Below are 18,969 nucleotides of genomic sequence, written 5' to 3'. Positions count from 1 at the left end.
AGTCCCTCAGGAGAGGTACCACAGCAGCTTCTTGTGTGCACAATGCCAGGAGCACCAGCAACAGCTGAATAGCAAGAGTACAAGGACTGTTCAGAAAGGAATTAACCATGTCTTGCTGTGTAAATACTGGTGTGCATGAGCATGCACTTGCACTCTCCCTCTAAACATGAAGGAAATACTTCTTGCTGTTGCTGTTTGGATACCCATCGTGAGGATAGGACTGCATTTGTTAAGAAAAATAAAAAATAAAACAGTCAGTCATAGAAATAATTGTAAAGTGGTAAATGCCATCCATGTAAGTGATTTTATCTTCTAAATACTAGACAGGATGAACAACCAAAATTAACTGCAGCATGGACAAGATGACATAGATGTCCAAAGGTGCTGAAGTTGTAACACTAAATAAAAAGCAGAATAATGATGATGCCTCAGTGATACAAAGACAAAAATAGAGAATTATTCTTTCAAGTGAAAAGGGTTTCAGAAAGACCAAGAACTCCACTTCCCACATTGAATCTAGGGTATGATTTATCCTCTTAAAAGTTGTCAGAGATAAGGGAAATTTTTAAATTTGGACAGCAGGAGATGATGTTGGTTCTGCTAAACCCTGAGTCATCAACATGTATAGGAATCAAACTTGATTACTGATGGGCCTGTATCAAAAAAGTGCAGGTTAAGGGGAGGCTACAAGACTGAAAACATAACCCTGCATAATCCACAGAAATCTACAAAATGAGAACGACCATCCAATTGCTGCTGTGAACAAACAAAGAGAAGTTGAGAACTAGGAGAGAATGGAGATGTGAGAGGAAATTAAAGGAAAGTACATTTGCTAACAATGGTTCAGAAGGTCTAAAACAATCAGTAATACAGGTTCTGAGATTTGGATGTGGACAGGCTTCAACAGAGACTTCAAGAAAGTGCAAGGGTCACCCTCTGAATGGCAGAAATTCTGCCCAATGGAATCAATGACCATGTAACTCCAGATAGCTGCTACAAATACATGTGTTCACTTGACTCACATGTGAAGGAGGTGAATGATTTTGGAGAGAAAAACAGAGCCCTTCATGCTCCCCAGCATGGAACATATGAAAAGAGTTTCCATCACAAAGCAATACAAGAGAGTAAGCAGCGAAGGGGAACAGCAAAGCAAGAAAATGGAGTAAATGAGCAAAGCAGGGATGTGAGCACTGACACCCTTGGAACTATTAGTTCAAAAGGTGAAAGGCTTCAGCAACTCTAAAGGGGCAAAAAAGAACAGACCAGTGAGAGGGGATGATGAAAGAGAGAGAAATCACATAATCAGTCGTTATTATCCTTTCTGAAGAACTTGGTGAGATCCTGTGCAGAGAGAGACAGAGCAAAGAAGACTTGAGGCATGAATCAAATGTAGCCAAGAGGCAGTGGGAACCACAGATGTTCTCATTTCAGCTGATATTTTAGATTGCACAATACTAATGTAGTTTATTCCAAGACTGAAAAGCAAAGAATACAGGTAAAGTATTCAAAGTTAAATTACAAATGCATTCTTGGAGTAAGGGAACTTTCATGAAACCTAGAACTTGATTTATTTAAAAAAAAGAAAAAGATGACCATATAAATGAAATATATATATTCTGGAAGTATGCAAATGCAGGTGGCAATTGTTCTTACCACATAGGGAGCTCTCTCCTGTGAGCTTGCTTTCCTCCATAGTTTAGCAATTTGCTTCACTCTTGTAGCCCAGTCTGCAACCAAAAAACTGTGTTAATACACAAGGCTTTGATAAGCCTATTTTAGATTGTTTCAAATCAAGATGCATAAATTGCTGCAAAATATTCAACCTGATTCAGTAAAACCACTCACCTGGGAATTCTTCCTTCAGGTTAGGGAAGTTGATGTTTGTATAGAGAACAGGTGCTACAGTTGCCATTTCACCCAAAGCTTCTTCTTTTTCCCACTTCAGAGTGCTTCTCTGGGCATTGGACATTGTATCCCCTTCACCTTCCAAAGGTGGAGCAGCTGGTGCCCACGAGCTGTTGGGATCACTCACCATTGGATTGAACGCTGGATTCTTATCCCTGACAAGTCACAAAAGGGGCTTGTTTTATAAAAACAACAAAACTACAAACAATCCTCAATTAGCAAAGTACTTATCCTGTTTGCTGTTTCAAAAGGCTGCGAGAATACAGAAGTTTTGGTGGTGGCTGTCAAAAACTAATAATATCACAGTATCAGTCACAACACCACCCTCCAAGTGTTGTTGTTACTAATACTTTTTTTCAATACTAAGTACACTAAATAGTAAATTTTTTTTTTATTTCCCAACTTGACTTACCTGGTATCAGGATATGGCTGCTGTGTAATGGGAGAGAAGGTGCCCAAACCACCTCCAGCAGCCAGAGCTGTATGAGGGAGATGAGGGTTGGGGCCAATCAGACCATTCATAAGGGGCACTCTTGGAAATGCATTGTCTCCTGGAAAGAAGAAGTTTAAATTACTGTTTTAAAGAGTGACTACTTCTAAGGGAGAAGTGGAAGTTTTCATTGAGAAGACAATGTCTCACCTAATGCAAAAACTAATTGCTTTAAAATTTTATAGCAGTGTCCCTACATTTTTTTAACAGATTTTAAATCAGTTTAAATTGCTTCCCTACAAGCTTAAGGGATTCTTTCCTAATGCATCACATCCCTGCAGAGAATTTTTTCTTCCCTAATTTTTTTTTTTAATGGATTTCCAAAACTCTTGCAGTAGTCCACGCTATGACACTGCACTTTATATTGAGATATATTCTTAAAAGCTAATGGTCTTCCTGTCTGTTACACCAGATCCAAGCAGCAAGCATGGAGAATGGTTTTCAGTCCTTGCAGGATTATCATTAGCCACCTGAATTAAACATCTCCTCTTCTGAGACTCCTGAGCAGTGTACCAAAGTAAGTCTCATTATCTACTAACTCCCTAATTTGTAACCAATGAAACAGATAACTCTACTCAAATGAGCATTAGCATTTTCTAATTAAATGTCCAGTCTAGCAGTACGAAGCCAGAGAATTTTATTTATTTGATTACAGTCTTAGAAATGTGGCACAGGCAGATTCATCCCAGCAGATGGTATTTGCAGATGTTACTACACAGAATTAGCACTGGCCTCTGGATCCCTGTCATTTAAGTGAAATTATAACTGTTGCCCCAGTGCTTCCTTAAAAGCACAGAAGTAGCTCAGGAATTAGATGCATCTGTAGGATGACACTGTATCATTCTGTCATGCTTTAGGAGATTGTTTCTGATCTATAGGTTACATGTGCTATGCAGCAAGTACACCAAACTTAAGAAAATGTGCTTTATTGTAGCTGGTAAACAGAGAGTATACAGCAACTGTGAAGACCTGGAGGGACAGTCAGGCCTCTGGTTTGCACTGTGGGATCACATGTGAGAAGGCAGCATTCATTTGATTTGAAGTTGCTGAAACCTGATGCAAGCTTCCCAATTACTGCAGCATTTATCTCACAGAAACATGTGGATCACGACACTGTAACGGAACCAAATCGTAAATCTAAAACTTTGTAATTGTGGCACTTCCCACAGGGAGGAGTTGAACAATCTTACAGAGCTCAAATGCTGAAGGTATCTCCAAGTACTCAAGTAACTAGGAAACAGGCAATGATATCTATATTATCTTTTGCTTTAAATCACCTCATTAAACTCTCTCCCTTCTAAGAGTTTTTGAAGTCTTTCCTTTTTATGGAAATTAATCCAACTAGGAAACCAAGCACTTTTCTTCTTATGATTAATTCACTGGTGAAATCAATCTTCATATTACTTTTTGTAGTACCAGTATAACAGAATGGGCACTCTTTATATGAGCTCAGAGGTGATGTCTGATAAGGAAAGGAACATATGTGATTATCCTCATACATACTGCTTAAAAAAATGTCTCTACTGGCAATAATAATAAATAAAATCAACTTGTCCCTTGCTTTCAATATCAGAACAAGAATATGCCATATCAACTCACGACAATTTTAGTAGTAATGAGAAAAATAAATTATAATCTCCAAGATACATTTCAAAATTATTTAGCCTTCTCTCTAACAGGACTAGCTAATATGTTAAACTGCATACTTACAGGAAATTAAGACTCAGTAAATTAGTGTTATACAGACTCTTGCCTTACCCTTGAGGAGGTACTCAAAAGTAATTAAAGAGTGAAGTGAGAACACATGCTTTATCACAGACTAATTTCAAAATCACAGAAGTGTCAGCTAAGATAAAAGCATCGATATGCCAGAAAAATCTCAAATATCTGTCCTTATCTATTAGCAATATTTATGTGGATTTTAATCACATACCCCCTTCAGAACAGGTTTAGAGTAACAGTTCACAAATTCACAATGGCAAGTTCCACAATTTAGCAACAGCAGAAACAAAGCTGTGTCCTACTCCCATGGCAGCATTTAAACAACTCTGCTGAGGAGGCTGCTGTTCATAAAAGTACCAGAGGAACATACCTTGGCTGTGCAGAGACATCAGCTGGGGTGGAGGAGGGGGCTGTGGCAGAGGAGGCTGTGTGGCTGCTGGACTTAACACAGCTGTGAACAGATCTTCAACATCCTTTCCTCCCAGCTCTGAAAAAATGTTGTGCATGAGTTGCTGGCATTGCTTATGAACTGTGTTTTATAAAAGACAGTGAAGATTGGGATACATACCTGGGATTTTGTACAGTTTACCAAGAATAGCACCTGGACAAAGCAAAGACAACACAGAATAAGTAATCACCAAAAGAACCAATAAAAGTAATTGTGCAGACAAGTCCAAATAGGTATGTTACAATACAGAGATGAGTCACTTGGTGGGGAGGAAAAAAGATTATTTCTACTAAAGTTCTCTAGAAGACCAAGATTAAGGACAAAAATATTACCATCTGTGACCATTTTGTCTAGTTCTGGGCTGAGGATTCCATCCAGTTGCTCTTCACTCAGTGGCCGTGAGTTCTGGTTGACATTTGGCTGAGGCAGAGAAGAAGGATCATCAGAGATGGGACCAATATCCAATCCAGCTGAAGGAAGAAAGAATATTAAATTAGACATGAATAGTGAAATTTATTGGTATAGAATAACAAGAATAAACCCTTCTTTTACCCCCTAGAGCTGAGCTATCAACTAAACCAGGACTTCCTAAGATCTGAATGGTAAGGTAAAACAAAACATTCATTAGAAAAAGTAAACAAAACTAAGCACTATTTACCTCCAGTTTATTGCATTGTTTGAGGAATGTTAATTGAATATAATGCAACTGGAAGAATGGGAAATAAGACTACTGAGTTTAGGTACAGCATGGTTTTGAGTGTATTGTTTTCAGTACATAGTTCCACTATAACTGTTTTTCACATTTTAAAAACAATCACACCAATATTAAACATGGTTCATCCTCATGTACCTTAAGGTTCACTCCAAATGTTCTTCACTTCAAATATTACGTTAAATATCTACTGAAATGCTGCTGAAATTTAGCCAGTATAAAACAAGTTGTAGAAGTTTTTATTTCAAAAAACAACTCCTGAATATTATGGTTTACATCAAAGTGATCTGTTGGTACTAAGAAAACATAACTTACTACATAAGTTTCCTGACATCCTTTACAAGTCAGTAAATCTCCCAAATGAGAAAAATTTGGGAGGGGGAAAAAAAAAAAGAACTACCTGCTTCAGTATTTAAAATATATTTCTGTAATAGATACCAAATAAACTCAAATTTAAAATAATGAAACATGCCATTCTACGTATTGTCAACCTGTGTTTTACATAAGGTGATAAACCATTACCCAGTGGAAGCAAAAGGATTGATGCTGGCTGCTTTATTCATGCTTTAATATACTCATTTTGAAAAAAATGCTTTTAATTCACAAAATATACCACTATGATAAAAACTACACACTACTACAGGAAGTAATATCAACAGTGGCAGCAAGGAAATGCATGGGTTTGTATCATGGAACACAGAAACTCAGGAAGGTTTTTAAAAGCTGTAAGCAAAACTCTTGAAGGCTGAGTGCAGAGTTTAAAGGTTGTGTTAGACTCGAACACCACAGAGTGGAAAATGAAAGCATGAATTAGTGACACAGTAAAGGAGAAAGGAGTACTAGTTTCTACACATGCAGTTCTTTCAGCTAAAACCACTAGGAAAGAGGGCTACTGCTAACCATGGATCATCCATTGTTTAGATTCTTACCAAATGGGGAGGGTGAGTTCTCAACCTGGAAAGTGCATAAATCAAGACCTACAGGACCCAAACCAGATAAAATGGATGATTACAACACGAAAACAAAAAAAAAGTAAAGAAAAAGCTGCATGCTGAAAAAAGCTATGCAGGTATGAGAGACAACGGCAGCTACATTTTATTCTCTCTTAAGCAGCAAAGCAAAGAGCCAAGTAAAACAAAATGTTGACAAGGTTGGGGATCTTTTTTTTTGGTAGGACACAACAAAATCATTCCAAACCAAGGTATTCTTAAGATATGAAAATTATATCTGAAATGACCTAGAGCTTAACCTGTAGATACAACAAATACATCTATAATAAAGAGAGGAAAAAAAAAGAAAGCAAATACTGGAGAGACCTTCTAAATGTACATACCTGAATGATCTCCAGACTTTACCAAGTCATCAGAAAGTATTCCAAGAATATCATCATCAGTATTTAAGACCTCAGAAAGATCTGCTAGAGGGTCGTCGGTGCTCCCTGTGTGAGACCAACAAAGAAAATTAAGCAGTCGTGGCATTTCTACACGACCCTGGTGATGCACCTGAGCTTGAGCTGGAAACCCAAACCCAGGTTTGCCAGGCTGCAAGGGCCTGTCAGAGACTGAAAAGGTTAACATTTACACATTCTAGGATGGCCAGGGGGCTTTTGAAGGCTGGGAAGAGGCAGCGGGGCCCATCCCCCTGTGTCTGCCATGAGATACAAGGCGTTCTGGAAGTATATAATAACTCATAACTTTGAGTGTGGGGGCTTCCCTCCCCCAGCCCCAACGGACCAAGAACACTTCAACTAACAGACATGGAAGCTGCAACTACTAAGTTTCATTGCTGGACCCTGTGGGCCATGACTCTTTCCACCTTTATCCTTTCTTTCCCTTTTTCTCCCTTATGCATTTCCTTAAGTGTTATCCTTATGTTCCAATGCTTGCTATATTGCTCTTGATGATAGATACAGATGATAATACCAAAAATGCCAACATACCTTTTTACACCTTTGAAACAAAACTGTTCTAAAATAAACCCTACATATATATGTTTACAAACACTGATTATTCAGTGTTGTTTTCACCCAAGGGATTTATTAATAAGAACCTGGGTTACTCTCCACTTTCTGGGGTGGGTCACAACACCCTCTCTCATGTGAAGCCACCTTCACATGCTTACATTGGTTAGTATTTTTAAAAGTGATGATGTAACCAATCATGTTCAAGAAAGACTGGATGATTTTAGAGGGAAAAAAAATCCCAAGACCTACTGAGAAGTTGCAACCTCTAAGACACAAAGGCTTATGAATGTAAAAGTCAACAAATAGGTTTTATAAAGGACACGGTTCACAGTAAATCAACGAAGAAATTTTTTTAAAGGTAAATCAGTTACTTCTTTTACAACCAGCCTCTTTCTTAAGACAAAAGCAACTAGTTACTGCAATCTGACCTAAGAGTAAGAGGCAAGAATAAATAAATGGAAATTGAAGATGCTATTTTTAAGATCAGAAGAAATCCTGAAGAAGTGAGAACAGCCAGAGCAAGAAATGTTGTGTTTGTTTGCCATGTAGGAAAAACTGGCCCAGTCTAGCAATAAACTCTTTAATATTAAATAATAAATTCTGGATACAACTATCTTCTTGACCTCCAATTCATTAGAGAGAAATTACTCTGCATGGCCCATCTGGTTTTATTAACTAGTTGTTTAAGACTATTACAGACGTGCAACATTTGCAAAGACTGTTTGACAAATAAATGAAAGATGAAAAAAATATTTTTCAGAAAAACTGCAGACTATCATGACTACCTGATCAATCATTGCCAGACCAAGGAAACATGATGAGATGGTAAATACACATATAACTAAACAGAAAAAGGGGATTAAAACAAATCATAAAATGTACAATGTGGAAAACAAATACATGGCCAGGTTGAAGAGAGATCAGAAAGTCAACACACACATTTCACACATACACAGATGCCCTTCCCACTCTTACAATCCAACTGCCCCAGGAAAGTACATAGCTTAATTCAGAGCCTGCTGCCAAGGATTTACTTGTATCATGAGGCTACTTTCCAAGCTGCTAAATTTAACAATGAATTAGAAACTCCTTCTGCTGTTTTTCAGAGACAACCCTCTTCCCTTCTTCCACTACAAAGCCAAAATGAAAATTATTCCTCTTCACTTTACTATTCCTATTCTTCACTTTTATCCACTTTTATCCTTTGCAATGCAGACAAGACGATTCAATCCTAATTAAATAATTTTTTTTGCTGCTCAGTGAGGTGGATCAATGTGCCAGTGCAGACCAATCCATCTAAATGTACATACAGAATACGGCTCCTGTTGATATCAGCAAAACTATTAAAAAGTGCCTCAAAACCACATCACTTTGCAGGCACAGTTATTTTTTGTACCTGATTAAAAGTACTGTTGAATGTAAGGTTTTAAACAGAACCTAGTTGCTGGGGTTTTGGTGGGTTGGTTGGATTTTTTCTTTGATTTATGTTTGGCTTGTGTAGGTTTTCTTTAGATACTTGTTTTCCTTCTGCCAATTTGGTCCAATTATGCAAGTAACTAACTAACACCAGGCACCAAAAGGTGATGTAACGACTTCAGCTGGAGGTAGGTAAAGGATTGACTTTAACCCTTTAACTTTCCTGAATTTCTACTTGAAGGCAGGTGAGTATCAGGGCGCCTATGAAGGAAGCATCAAGACTGTATTAGAAACCTTTAATTCTTCTGTACTATTTTATGTGATGGTGCTTTTCTCCACAGCCTTTAGTCATGTGCTTGGGAACAGTCCCTAAACGCTCAACTTCTCATTTGAACATAAATATATAAGTAGCTGAAAAGAGCTCAGGTGGAAAGACATAACAGAGGAGTTTACCCTCCCCATGGCTACAAACTGGCCATGAATAAATTCAGGCTTCAAATTAGAGGGCCTCTAACTATTAAGGCAATCAGATTCCATAATGGACTTCTGATGAGATGAGTAGGCTGGAAAAAAGCAATCTGCTTTCAAAATGGACCTCGTTAAATCTATAAAAAGGCAGAGTGTTGGTGACAGCAGAGGGCCAGAGCCTATGATCCACAAGTCTCACATAAGACATCTAATCTAAAGCATATTTGTATGTTTTTTTCTTCTATTTTTAGGTTGTTTTAATTCCATGTGTGCTAAATATTATCTTGGAAACAAAGAAATCACTTGAGTCAGCTGCTTCAGATCAGAATCAATAGCTGGTTGACATCTGCTGCCAAACAAATAGCTCAATACTGCTCATTAATTTGACTCTTTCAGAATGGAGATGAAAGCAGAGACAAAGCAAAAAGGAAAATAATTTGCTTGTAATGCTGGATCTCTAAGAGAGCACAGTTCTACTGCTACCTTGTGATCCTGGTCTCTCCAATGCATTTACTCTTATTTATTTATTAAGTTCTAAAATAACAAAAATGCCTCTCCCAAGGCTGCAGCCACCCTAAGATGCTTTATCAGGCAGTAATGTATCCAGTTATAAAATGTCCCAGCAGCACTTGAATCAGCTGCAGAGACCCAGACGATTCCTCTCCTTTTGTCTGGGAAGAATTTCTTTAGTCTTCTCTGGAGACCCCACTTGAACAAATGACTTTTTCAGCATCCACAGAAAAAAAATACACTAAATTTGAGCTATTGCAAGATAAAGGGAAGTTCACATTACCAGAGCCTTCACAGAACACACCTCACCAAGTGGCTTCTTTTTCATCAGAGACACTCAAGTCAGGAAACTCAAGAGAGAGTCCTCAGAATGCAACAGATCCAAATCAATACCTTCTACTTCACCCATGAAGAAAAGCCAGGGAGACCCTGGAGATCTGGTGCTTGTGTTCTCAGTGAGCAAACCTTTGCACTCTGCTCCAGCACTGCCTTGGAAATGATTTTAAGGGTTGGTGCCATGCAGGATACAGTGCACAGTGTGCCACACGTTATAAAACCACAGGAAAGGTGGGTCTTGTAACTGAGAACACAAACAGCAACCTCTTTGCCAGACAGAAATCAGGGCTGGGAGCCTAAAACTCACTTCAGCCACAGTCGCTAGAAAATAACAATAAACAAAGGACTCCAAAGCCCCTCTTCTGAACAGCTCTGCCAATCCCCATCACTACTGCAGGCTTGGCTACTGGAAAACAGCAAAAGCTTCAGCTACCATTAACCAAGCTGTAAGATTAAATAAATCACAGAATGTGTCCCTGGAATGCTCTGTCAGCTCGTGAGCAGACTGATCACTGCACCTAATCCTGGGATTACACAAGTGGAGTCTCCAGGAGAAGAATGTTTTCCTTCTGGAAAAGACCTATGCAATTAAGGAAGGACTCTCAGGAGTCAGCAATCCTTGTGAGAAATGGCACTGTAGGAAAACAGCATAGTCAGTGACAACACAGTCCTACAGCCTCCCAGTGCAGTGAACAAAGCAGTTCATGCTGTTCCTGCTCCACAGCCAGGTCCTGGGTGGAAATGATGAAAACTTCACAGGTGCCCTGGGACACTGTTCTCATCTCCAGCTCTGCAATTCCAGCCAGAAGGGAGTTCAGCAATCAGCCAGCTTACCAGGGTCTCCACCACCACACAAAATGAATCTGTCTCTCACACGTGTGGATACTACTGTGGAAATAACCGTGTGCCACAAAATCACAGGGAAAGAGTTAAGAAAAATTGCCCTGGAAGTGATCAATACTGGCAGATGATTTCACCCACTGGTGCTCCCACTACAACAAACAGCTCCATCTGGACACAATTCTGGCTGGAAATCTGAACAGTTGTGAGACAATTGTTGAGAACATTCCTACGGCCAGAAAGCACTGGCCTTTGAGTCTCTCATATGTCAAATGGGAAAAACAGTAGGCTATCTACTAAAACCATTGCTAGTGATTTATTTATTAATAGCCATCTCATTATTATTTATTTCTGAATAAAAGGAGGAGGAAATTACAAAGTTTTACAACTCTGCTTATTTACAAAGAACTCTCAAACTTCAGAAAAATAGAACATTAAATTAACATCAACTTCAAGAATTTCTAAAACACTATACTACCCTAACACATGAATACATTAGTGACTTCAATCTTGCAGTTGGATAGGCCAGCAAGGACCTCTAAAGTTGTATTTCTCCGGCTTCAAAAGAATGCTGGGGTGGGAAAAAGTCATTGTGAGCCTATCTTCTTGTAGTACTGGAACTAAGGAAATATAGACTGTGAAACACTCCATTTCCAGCAGCTTCCCTTTCAAAGGGAAGTTAACTTTTGCATTCTCTATTACAACCATATAAGAGTCAATGTTTAATTATAATATAGCCTTTTACTTCTCATTTAGCAGATTTTCACTGAGTAACAATCAAAATAAGTGACCTTTCTTCAAATGACTCTCTGGGCAGGGGAAGCTGTATCAATGTGTACAAACATTTTTAGATGGAAAAACTTTGAGGATGAGCTGAAACACAAGCCACAAATTAACTAATTTACACAAGAAATAGTAATAGTTTTTAAAAATAAAAAGACACCTCTAGCTAACAGCATATACTACAAGACACAGAGAAAAAAATAATTTGGAGGAGACCATAAGGTTTTAATTGCTCTTTTGTGTGATGCTGCCCTTTCAGCAGCACTTTACAACCCTCTGGCTATTTGCAAAACTCTCAGCAGTAACTTCAGTAAGGTTTTGCAAAAGCAAAAGATTGCCTAGGGGCTACAAACTGTACCTGGAAAGGGCACTCATGTTCAGAAAGGACATGGTGAACCAAAAATTCCGAGGAGACTGGCAACCTAAAATAACCTAAAACATTAAAGAAAAGTCGGATGATATTCATCCAACTAATATTCATTAGACTACTAAAACTATCTTTTAATTAGAGTATCTATGTCTTCTTCTATAACAGATCTGTATTCTTATTCTTACACAGAATTAATTTTCATGGACTTTATACACATGGATGTTACAGTCAAGGACCTGCAGATTTGTATTAAGTGCCAATTGTGCCATCCACTGATCTTTCTGAAACAGCTGGAGCCTTCGAGCTGAATATCACTGATTATCAGTGTAACTTCACCTCACAAGGACAGTTCCTATACAGAATGTTGAAAAACACATCAGATAAACACTCAGAATAGTGGAAAAGAGAGTGGAAAAGCTCCAGTCACAACAATAAAATCAAACTAGTGAATTATCACTAACTTTAGCTTTGTATACCTTGAGGTCCCAGTTTTGCCTGAGCTGGAGTGGAGGTTGAGCTAAGAAGGGGGTCAGATGAAGGATCCAGGAAATTGGTGGTCAGATTTGCTTTACATGAAAGTGATTCTTCAGGTAAATTATCCAGGCTCATCCTGTTCTGTCTGCTGGTATCTAGTAGGTCTTTCCCAAAGAAAGCTTCCTGTAAAGAAGACAAAATGATTCAATGTGGGAAGAACACTGTACCTATTGAAAAAGTTGGGTAAATGACAAAGTTAACATTAAAAGGCAATTATAAAAACACAATCTCAGTCCCATGAGCCTTCCAGCATGGCAGTATTTCTTCCAGGCTATCAGGAGTGGCTACAACTTAACTAAGGTAGCTACATTACTAATGTTTTATGATTAAATCCACACCTTAAATTATATAGAAAAACTCTAGTCTTCTTACACATGTGGCACAGACAGTGTACCAGCACAGTGTTACTATAGATCACAATTTGTTAAGTGTTTAAAACATTTCTCCTGGCACAAAAAGGGCAGCTGAAGAAGGTGAACACTGCTGGGCACCTGGATCAAGAAGTTAATGAAAAACGTGCACTCACTCTGTGATCCCAATTCAAGACCAACCAAACCCTGCATTTCACTTAGCACAAAATCCCCCTCATGTAACTGCAGTAACAAAACACCTGAAGATGTTTAACTTACATTAGTAGCTTTTAAAATATTACATAAGCCATCACTCATCCAGGCCTGAACACTCAGTAATTTGACAACAACCTATCAAATTTTCTAGTCAATTTTTATTCATTATATAACAACTTTTTCTGTTTTCACGTAGTCTATAAACCTTTGATTTAGGCTACAGCTCTAAAAATAAAGGTAAAGATAGATTTTTCAATATCAGTTATTCTAGTATGAACAAAAGAAGAATCTAAGAAATATTCTGCATTTTACAGAAGTAAAATGTGCACTGAAATATTTATCCTTATTAATCCAAAGGAAATGTTGTTTAAGTATTTTCTTTCCAATTTACTTCCCTACTTAGGAAATACAAATTATTTTTAAACAGATTGTTCTGCCTCTCTATTAATTCTTTGCTTTCAATCCCAATACAGTTGATGCCATGAAGTTTGGTGAACATCTACAAGATAATAAAAGTTTTCATGGAAACAGTGGCTGAGAAAAAGAATAGGCCAATTAATGTTCTCAGTGGGAGAACACTCAGTTTATAAACTGGTTAATGAAAGGTAAAGTTGCTCCATCACCATTAATATCCTGGTTATTACCCACGACTGCTGATGAGCTATGAATCAACACACATAAAGATCAGGTATTTAAATGGATTTACACAAGAAGTATCCCAACAGCTTTACCTGCAAGTAGGCAGGAAAGGTTTCTTCCAGTTTATTTTTCTTTTTTCTGTAACGCTTTTTTATTTTCTCAGTACTTTCAGAAGCTGGGATGGACTCCTCAACTGGAGTGTCTGGCAGCTGTTCTGTCCAACCTAAAAAGCAACATTCAGGCACAAATAAATAAATAAAATACTCACTAACTTGCTCCAAAGATTCAGTGGCAGCACATCTAATGTATCTGGCTACCCCTCTGGGTCATGGGTTTACTGAACATCACTCCAGATGTGTTCTAAAGGTGGCTTTTATCCAACCAGCTGTGATCTGTCACCTGACCATCTGGGTTCTGCCAGCAGGAAATACCATATGTGATACCAGTCACATCATCACCTCATAACTCCCAGCTACAGACAGACCTTTAACTTTTGTACCTCCAAGTCACCGAAGAATGTGGTAATTTGAGAGAAATTATAGGTGCCATTCAACCAGGTATTTGAAAGACAATTCCACAGAAGGAGTATCTCCAAAATCATCAATGCTGAGTTACACATTAATCACCTTTCATTTCACGCACTATTTTTTCTCAAATTGAAAGTAAAAAACTTATTTTCTTTTTAAATCCGAGAAAGAACTGTCGTATAAATAACGAACAGGCTAGAAAAAGAAATCTATAAAGAATCCCTTCAAGAAAAATTACACATTTATTCAGCTATCATATTTCAAAGCAGCATTGCTTTTTCTAATAAACACAAAAGCACAGAGTGCTCATCAATCATTCAGTATTTTATTACAACCAAGCAGGGAAAACACTGCAGGTAAAAGCAGAACTTTATATGTCCTGCTACTTCTGTCTTGCCAAAGCAAATCACATGAAGCTAAGGACCCTGGGAAGTTATTTAAGAAACCATATTAACATGGTTATAAAATCAGCTTTGCTTTGGACTGTAGTGATCTCCTACATATCATATTCAGAGGACCATGAGTGGAATGAGGTTCACCAACACGGTGACCTCTGCACTGTCTGAGAGGGAGGTTTTACAGGGAAAAGGAGTGCCAAAACTCCTGGGAAGGCTGATGAGTACTGGCTGCTGAGAAGGAGGCTCTCAGCAAGCTGTCATGATTTAAAACACACATTGACTTTCTGATTTATATTTTTCTCAACAAGCAATTGTGCCCGAGCAGACAAAGAGAAGCTCCAACTTTTAACTGAAGAACACTTGTTTAGGGATACTGCTTTTTAACAATATGCATTGTCCTGTTACCCAGAATGGGGAATTCACTTCTTAACCAATTTTTTTTTCTTTTACTTAAAGGAGCAGATCCTACAGAAATGAAAAAATTACCACAAAATTTTCAGCACTACCTGAAACAAGGCAGCATGCTACAATGAAATATTATTTACAAAGCAGAAAAACACAGCTGTAACACTAATATTAAAGAGAAAACAAGCACTAAATTGTGGACTTTAAATACTAGTTTTTACTAATACTGTCTGGATGATGTAGCAAAGATCCAGTCTCCACCATGTTGTACAAATACATAGCAAGACACTAATCTGGATTTAGAAAGGGTAAAAATACAACAGCCAAACAGACAGGAGAGAGCAATAGGAGAAATCAAAGGCCAGAGTCTTCCACGTGAGGTGGTATCAACCAACCTTTAAAAGCAGCTGCCTCCTTCTACTGACTTTATAGGAAACAGGCTCTGAACTAAACATACTCCACATCTCACCTGAATGATACCTCAATATTCTCTAGATTAGTGTGAACAACTCCAGATGGGTGAAATAATTTAGTCTAATCACACACAGCAAGTAAGAGAAAAAGGCACACAAATAAAATCTGACTCCTTGTTAGGTGCCCAATCGACCGAGTACTGCAGCATTGAAATGGCTCTGCTACGAGAAGAGACACCACAGTTGGGTTCTTCAGTCCTGGAAGGGACAACACTGATGGGGAAATATGACACATGTCTAGAAAATGTTTCTGTATTAAAAATTAATATGGAATTAATTTTTTAAGTCATCTTTCATAACATAAAACGTAAGGGTAGTTTATGAAACTCTCAGCTTAAAATAATGTCTCGTTTTAAAATAAGAAGGAATTACTTCTTCATGAAACAAAAGCATATAATTAAACTCTCTGATAAAGGATTTTCCAGAGCATAAACACATACATAAAAATATCAGACATACTTGTGGAATATGGAACACTGGTGACTGCTAAAACTGATGGTCCAGAAGACACCTCTGGATCAGGACTACATGTGAACAAGGTGTGTTAGAAAGAAGATCGCTCTAAATCTGCCTTATAATCTTCACTATTTATCTCCCAGAATAGGCAGCAAATCATCAATTCAGTTTCTTTGTAAATCATGGGCTCTGCTGAAATTTTAAGTATGTAGGAATGGGTATTTTCAGTTGATTTAATAAAGCCATCATGACAAACGTGTATGTTGATGAGTTGTATTATTTTTATTGCATTAAGTATGAACAAAAATTTAAAAACTAGTTCCTGCATTTACCTTCATCTCTGCCAGGCAACTGTTCAGAAACAGATCCAGAAGAATCTTTCCTGGAGAGGGATCTTTTAGTCTTCCCTTGCCCTGTACGACTTCTCTGACGTACCATAAATCCACCAATACCTTAAGAAGGAAGCAAAAATTCAATGTATTGATAAAAACTGAGCTCCATAGTAAGAACAAGAGCCAAGATTACTATGCAGGTCAAGGGGACTGCTGCATCTAGAGGTATAAGAATGAATCTGAGATACTTAAGTCATTTTAATTCAGAGTTTTATGAAATATTTCTGAATTTTAATGTCTTGGTGGATATATATGTAATGATCAAACAGGATAACAATTATGGGACTGTAAAACATCCACAAGAAGTTCAAATCACCAAACCTGGCAACTTTCAGATGCTGGATTTCCCCTCCCCTGGCAAGCTGAGGAATTGCTGGAATTAACTGTCAATCTACCAAATGAAACCCACTAAAGAACCTCAAAAGACCATAAAAAACCCCTCTACAAAGAGCTCTAGGAGACTCACCACTCCATATGACGGTACTAGAGAAGGACATACCACAAAATAAAAAGATAACTGTCAACATCATACTGCCTGAAACTCCAGAATCCTTCACTGGAGACTGACTGCAGCATTCCTGATCCTTTGCAGATGGTGTATATATATGCATGTAAATGTGTCAGATACAGGTTTGTCTAATTTTCCAGGGAAATTGTTGGCTGCAGAAAACTAATAGATGTATTCTGCCTGGATACAGCTCAAGTGTTTCTGCACCCGGGACACACAGTTAATCCACAGTCCAGATAATTAAGAGTCAACTGCACTAAGAAATTAAAATAAATTAATTCATCCAATAACTGAATTCATTAAAATTCACTGTCAGAAGCAATCTGCAAATATTTAGTAAATGACTCTTATCGAGTATTTCAGAAAATAAGAGAACTGCAAAAAGTTCTCTGAAATTCAAATATTGCCAGATGTATATAAATACACACACATAAAAATTCTCCTTCACCAATCACACAAATACAGTCCAATTTCCTATCAAGTTAAGAATCAATACAAGGTATAGATTTGAAATACTACAACTGACAGCACACTAACAACAGGGGTACTGTGGACACACAATTGTTTAAGTTACTTTATCCTACCAGGTCTGTATGGTTTTCGTTTCCTTTTTTTAATCCCATCAGCTCCTTCAGCCACTTTGGTATCATCATCCACAGCTTCCCGTTCAGGGCTGGAATCTGATTTTCCATCACAATCCAAAAGATCACCTTCTGCAGAAAAGAGGCAATGGTAACTTTAACTTGAAAAGGGGAAGAAGGTATTTTTTCCACAGTTTCTACATCTGACTGATTTCTGAGAAACTGATTGAGAACGGCTGAGATTTTTCTGAAGGGTGACAGATAATCTCTGGACACTCTTGGGAAACCCACTCTATCTCTACACAAGGAGCCAGTATATACACACATTTCCTATGAGATGCTGTTGAGACAAAGCCAGAGAATAAATGCTATAGTTACTAAATGTGAATATGAGAAATGTTTTGCTGCCTTCTTCAGAAGCCTGTGCCATCACCGTTTCTAAGTGTCTGAGCAATCTGAGGTCATACATCAAGGAATATGGAACCAATTTACCAAGATATACTTCCTTTTGTTCACTGTCCTCTTCAGCTCTGTTTGGTAGGGCTTTTTTTTTTTTTTTTTTAATTGAGAAGACATTGAAAAACTGCAGCCTGCACTTGGAAAGCAATGTTTAATGACTCTTAGTTTAGAGCGTTCATGACTTGAAGGCGTGTGACTGACTGAAAGCAGACTTACTATGAAGAGGAATTGGACTTATGTAATAGAAAATTCAGCCCAAAGGAATTACTCAGCCTGGAAGATGAAGACTGTAATTCAGAGTTAGTGTTTATATTCTGTGGGAAAGAAGGGTAGAAACAGATGTAAAGTATGCTGACATTAAAAAGCCTTTGGTGTTGAAGAAAGAGGGAGTTAATTCTTCCTGATATCCCCCAAAAAGACCTTACATCTTCATTTTACTGTAAAGCTTTTGAAATGTTAAATATACTCTCACCCCTGAAAAGATATTGGAATTCTGATTTCCTGCTTTGGGTTTAGGTGTATAATTCTACATGGTCTAAAACCACATGCAGTTGTAAGAGGGAGAAATACTGTTGTAAGAGACAGTTGGACTCTTTCATACCACTCCTGCTGTGGTAGAACTACATCCCTCGCTCTTCCACACGCTGAGTCATGGACCAGAACTTCCCATTGTTAAAGACCTTGCTGAGTTCCACCAACAAAGCTGGTGGCTTGGCAAAGGCCACCAAGCTGAAGCTCCCAAAGTAAGCTCAACTTTCAAGTGGACTTTCAAATGTAGAACACCTGATGAAATGCTGAACCTGATGAAAGCCTAAAAATGAGATGGTAACAAAATTACCATGAACTCGTTTTTTTTTTTCAGATAAAGCCTCTTTTTTTTCCACCTGGAATGTCAGAATCTAAGTAAGGGTTATTCCTTTTTCCCTGGAATTACTACACTGTGTTACTCCAGTCAAAGCCATGGTACAGCTTTATTCATCCTGATGCTCATACAAAAATTCCAGATGTTCAGGGAACAGGCACCAATCCACTCTACAGAGCAGCTCTACACACACAGAGCTTCCAGGA

At 38.0% G+C, this 18,969-nt stretch overlaps 1 protein-coding gene across 10 annotated transcripts in view; it reads right to left on the bottom strand.

The window, feature by feature from the left end:
* The window catches only part of KMT2C (lysine methyltransferase 2C), a 191,381-nt gene that overhangs the window by 31,801 nt on the left and 140,611 nt on the right, over positions 1-18,969 (bottom strand). For 8 of the 10 annotated variants that reach the window (XM_051768259.1, XM_051768260.1, XM_051768264.1 and 5 more), the window contains 12 exons: positions 17,446-17,574; positions 16,294-16,413; positions 13,795-13,925; positions 12,440-12,620; positions 6,611-6,715; positions 6,207-6,254; positions 4,898-5,035; positions 4,686-4,718; positions 4,488-4,604; positions 2,318-2,456; positions 1,846-2,060; positions 1,654-1,727 (listed from right to left, as the gene is read on the bottom strand). In XM_051768259.1, the coding sequence (XP_051624219.1) occupies positions 1,654-1,727; positions 1,846-2,060; positions 2,318-2,456; positions 4,488-4,604; positions 4,686-4,718; positions 4,898-5,035; positions 6,207-6,254; positions 6,611-6,715; positions 12,440-12,620; positions 13,795-13,925; positions 16,294-16,413; positions 17,446-17,574 (1,430 nt within the window). The remainder of the gene's footprint in view (positions 1-1,653; positions 1,728-1,845; positions 2,061-2,317; positions 2,457-4,487; positions 4,605-4,685; positions 4,719-4,897; positions 5,036-6,206; positions 6,255-6,610; positions 6,716-12,439; positions 12,621-13,794; positions 13,926-16,293; positions 16,414-17,445; positions 17,575-18,969) is intronic. The other 2 variants (XM_051768261.1, XM_051768268.1) reach the window with 1 other exon arrangement.

The sequence above is a fragment of the Manacus candei genome, unplaced genomic scaffold (genome assembly GCF_025592945.1).
Source record: "Manacus candei isolate 608988 ecotype Guabito, Panama unplaced genomic scaffold, ASM2559294v1 h1tg000094l, whole genome shotgun sequence".
NCBI lineage: Eukaryota > Metazoa > Chordata > Aves > Passeriformes > Pipridae > Manacus > Manacus candei.
This window is presented reverse-complemented; position numbering and strand designations above follow the sequence as displayed.